Here is a 5,002-nt window from a genome sequence, read left to right on the forward strand (position 1 = left end):
ATGTATGTTACAATTGTCCAAAGCCCTATCCAATGACAAAAGTGTGTGTGTGTGTGTGTGTGTGTGTGTGTGTGTGTGTGTGTGTGTGTGTGTGTGTGTGTGTGTGTGTGTGTGTGTGTGTGTGTGTGTGTGTGCGTGTGTGTGTGTGTGTGTGTGTGTGTGTGTGTGTGTGTGTGTGTGTGTGTGTGTGTGTGTGTGTGTGTGTGTGTGTGTGTGTGTGTGTGAGTGTGTGTGTGCGAGAGAGAGAGAAAGAGAGAAGCCGAATGATAAGCGTTGATGAGGAGATCATACACTCTTAGAAAGAAAAGGTTCTAGATAGAACCAAAAAGGGTTCTATGCTTGCTTCATATATGGCACCCTTAAGGTTCTATACAGAACCGAAATTGGTTTAATATTGAACCCTATATGGAACCCAAAGTGAAGAAGAACCCCTGGTGTTCTGATCAAAGCACCCTACAAACGGGTTATATATAGAACCTTTAGAGGTGTCATATATGAAGCAAGCAATTATAATTGCTATTATGGTTTTGTACAGGACCTTTTTTTCTAAGTGGTTAACATTGGAAATGTCATAAACAACTGGGATAAATGATTAAAGGGTAGCCTTTATTATTAAAGGAAAAGGGCATTGAGATTTGTCACACATTCTCACCATATTCATAGGAATATCTACATCGCACAGGGCTTATTTACATGCATCTCTTTTTGTGGGTGGTTGTAATTCTAGAACACCACACTATAAGAATACTAATCTTCTTAAATATTGAGCGCTCCAGTTAGTAATCACTGACTAAGAGGATATCAAGGTGGGGGGGGGATTTTGTCACCCCATCAAAAAGATCCCCGTACTCCCCCACGTGGTTATTTGCAAAACAACCCGAACGAACCCAACGAAACCCAATCATTTCGTACTGTTTTCCAACCCTTTCCGCCCTGGCTTGGAGAGAGAGGATGGATGAAAAAATGAGAAAGGGGCGACCAATTGCGAGTTCTGTGCGCCTGCGACATGCAAACAAGCAGCCCACGAGAGAGGATAACAGAAACGTAAGTCATATTCAGAGACCGGAAAGTTACCAATAGACAAAAATATAAATGTATTATATAGAATTAACATGTTTCTATATAGTATATGTGAAATAGAGCCCTATTCGTTATGTGCGTAAAATGCGCTCGGCAACGTAGGCTATGCCTCTTGTGGGCTTGAATCCGCAAGGAGCCAATACAAGCGAAGAGGAGGCGTGTCTTAGCTCTCCCCCAAGACCTCCCAGAGCAGGTTGTTGCGTTTTTAGCTCTAAAGCCTCCAGACCTCCGAAGTACTCGTCAGTTTTCGAAGTCGGAGCCATGGCTACAACAGCTCAGTATATTCCGCGGAATAACTCCTTACCGTCCAACCCACTCATGCATCCGGATTCGGACAGGATGCACCAGGGGACGACCTACAGAGAGGTGCAGAAAATGATGCACCACGAGTACTTGCAGGGGCTAGCGGCGACCAACACGGGACATCCGATGAGCCTGACGCACCACCAGTGGCTGCCCACCTCCAACACCGACTGGACCAGCGGTACCCATATCGGGCAACAGGAGCACAACAAAGCCAGCGTTCAGGCGAGTCGAGAGGACCTGAGCAGTGGCTTCCACCATAGATCTCACCTGGTGCACCAGCAGACGCAGAGTAGCCACCATGGGTCGTGGGCGCCGACCACGGCGCACCACTTGTCCCCGCTGTCGCCTGCCTCCAACGGGCACCAGTCGCTAGTTTACTCGCAGCCGGGATACACGAACCTTAACGCCATGCTAAATCCCCAGCCCACCTCTCTGCACCACAGCATGCGGGACCCGCTCCACGACGATACAGGTAGCCATGACAACCAGATGGAGTCCCCCCAGCAGGCGTTCAGCCACCACCAGGACCACTCAGACGAGGATGCGCCCAGCTCCGACGACCTAGAGCAGTTCGCCAAGCAGTTCAAACAGCGAAGGATCAAACTGGGCTTTACACAGGCGGACGTGGGCTTGGCCTTGGGCACCCTGTACGGAAACGTCTTTTCTCAGACCACTATCTGCAGGTTCGAGGCACTGCAGCTCAGCTTCAAGAACATGTGCAAACTTAAGCCACTGCTAAACAAGTGGCTGGAGGAGACAGACTCAAACACTGGCAGCCCCACCAATTTGGACAAGATTGCTGCGCAGGGCAGGAAACGAAAGAAGAGGACCTCGATTGAAGTTGGGGTGAAAGGGGCGCTGGAAAATCATTTCTTAAAATGTCCCAAGCCCTCCGCCCATGAAATCACCAGTTTAGCCGGCTCTCTTCAATTGGAAAAAGAGGTTGTCCGTGTTTGGTTTTGCAACAGAAGACAAAAAGAGAAAAGAATGACGCCGATAGGGGTCCCTCATCCGAATATGGAGGACGTATATTCTCAAGCGGAGACCCCCCCTCTTCACCACACATTACAGAGTCCTGTGCAGTGACTGTTTGCATGAACAATCCTACAATTTCGGGGGAAACAAGAAAAAAAGGGAAAGGACTATGGAGTTTACAGTATTTCATTTTGTTTTACTGAGAGAGAACAGAGACATGGCAAAGTTGGACAGACAGATGAGTTTTGTCCCAGTAACCGGAGCTTGTGTTACAACAACAAATAGGTAGAATGGAAAATGGTTGAAAAGAAAAACATACACTATTACTGAATTGATTTCGTTCACATTTTAAATGAAACAAATATCTTTATTTACCAAAATTCTATGGAGGAGATGAAGTAAATTCGATGTTTCGTGGCTGTTCAAAGGGAACGATTAAATGTTGCAAGTGGTGTCTTGAACTGATGGCGCGCACCACGGTGCGAGGTGGTTGCCTGAAAATTATCAACAAAGGAGACACACGCGCAATGAACATTTTGCTTTCCAGGCTTAAAACCGATTAACCACTATTTCTAATTATTAGCCTATTCTTTATATTTGTTCTATTAATTGTGATGTTTGATTTTAACTTCAGTGTCACTTCTGTTCTGTAGACTGTTTCTATTGTTTCTCTCATTTTATTCGTGTAATGTAACTCATCAAAAACGCCTCCCTTACTCATACTGTTGACACTACGTCATCTGGCCAAAGGAGTTTGTGAAAAGATGATGGAAATTATGGCACCCGTTGATGACAAAAATCCCCACACTTAAATGTCAGATGCATTTCAAAATTGACGAATGCAACAGGACATCTCACGTCTGGCAGCCTTCAAAAATGTATGCTTTGCAGATAGCAACAGACGCTAAAAAGGGCAATATGGATTAATAGTTTATGAAACACGTGTTTCTTGTCGTTTTTTGGGGGGGGGGGGTATTTGTTTTTATTATTATTTTCCTTTTGTATGGAGCACTTATTATTTCGTTGAAAATATCATTGCAATTTTATATTGGTTTTGTTTTCAGAATTTGTTTTGAGGTAGGCCTTTACTCACTATTTCCATGTTTACAGGTTCCTAAAATCACTCCAGGGCGCCGTCAGCAACTTGCATTGCTAACTGCCAAGCTATTCCGACCACCTTTGGAAAGAGATTGGTTTAATACGAAATGAAAGTGATATTCTCAGGTTACTTCAGTGCCCCAGGTCGAAGTGTCACGCTGTTCGCATTCTTTATATCACAATAAAAAGTAGAACTCGAATTCTGTACCTTCTATATTGATTTGAAAGGTAGCTTATGCTACGCCCCATTCATTTATACCATTCCTATTATTGTATTATAACCACTATATACGGAGAAATTCTGACAATTCTCTATTGAAAAGTGATGAAGGGACCTGTTTTAGATATTTTTCTGATATGGAGAAGAAAGGAAAAACGGATTAATTAGCCTACTCGTGCGCTGCGTGTCATTTCTCAAGGGTCTGGTACATTCTGATGGACAGTAGCCTATAGTACAATTGCGTACTGCAGACAGTGCTATTCGATACAGCGGGGGAAAACAACTTTCTTCAAAAAAAGATTTGAAATTAAATGTTGCCAGGATTATTTCCAATGTGTAAATATGTCGAATATGTAAACATGTATTTGTTCTGAGATATTTTTTTGTTTGTTTTTGTTTTTCGGGCAGTTTTGTACACTTACTAATTCCAAGAAAATATTTTAATATGATTTCATTTATGAATCTGACCATTTATATATATATTTATTTCCTAAATGTGTTTGGAGCTTTTTGTTTGGCTCTGTTAATGGTCATGTTGCAGTGGAATTCAATATGTTTTGTTTACTACATTGGTTGTATGTTGTTTGCTAAATGTAGACTGCAAAGTCACATTTCTCCTATTTATGTTATAGTAATATTTTATTACTTACATAAAGCGTATATACAAGAAAAGGTATTTTGTCTTCATTAAGAAACCAAACCGTTTTCCTTTGTTTGCTAACCATTGTGAAACCACCAGATGAGGGGAAAAAAAGAGATACAAATGTATGTGGTAAACAAAAAATCCAATGCACTAAAATAGTGTGTTGTGCTTAACCACTCTGATTTAAGCCGTCAGAAAGTGTTGGCCTCAACATGTGTTCAGTTTAAACCAGTATCCCGTTATGTAATTGGGATTCATTTAAATCAGAGGCTGTGTACATGTGCTGTTTTTAAAGGGACTAGACACAACAGTATGTTTACCTCAGGCATTCATACCCGCATCAAGTCCACACAATCACTGACGTTGTTCACATCTCTGTGTAATCGCAGTATTAAATTGTGCAATATTATTACGAAAATAGTGTCTTTTTATTGACTGATGTACCAATTACAATTAATATTATTATTATTATTACTTAATACTGTTATATGGTAATAACAATGCATTGCCAGGTAAATAATAGTATGCCACATAGCTGCAATGTATCAGACTTGCCCTTGGTGCGCACCAACATGCCAATTGTAATCTTATTTAAAACTAGTAGCCTACAGTATTGAGGTACATGTAAAAAATGTCCTAAAAGAAATACACACCGTGTCTTGTATCTTAAACTTCTGCTT

The 5,002-nt window shown here is 41.9% G+C and overlaps 1 protein-coding gene across 1 annotated transcript; it reads left to right on the forward strand.

Annotated features, from left to right (window-relative positions):
- Window positions 1–918: 918 nt before the first annotated feature.
- On the forward strand, window positions 919–4,740 carry LOC129857704 (POU domain, class 3, transcription factor 1-like). The gene has a single exon (XM_055926205.1). The coding sequence runs from the start codon at window positions 1,186–1,188 to the stop codon at window positions 2,470–2,472; it is 1,287 nt and encodes a 428-aa protein (XP_055782180.1). The 5' UTR covers window positions 919–1,185; the 3' UTR covers window positions 2,473–4,740.
- Window positions 4,741–5,002: the final 262 nt, after the last annotated feature.

The sequence above is a fragment of the Salvelinus fontinalis genome, chromosome 6 (genome assembly GCF_029448725.1).
Source record: "Salvelinus fontinalis isolate EN_2023a chromosome 6, ASM2944872v1, whole genome shotgun sequence".
Lineage (NCBI taxonomy): Eukaryota > Metazoa > Chordata > Actinopteri > Salmoniformes > Salmonidae > Salvelinus > Salvelinus fontinalis.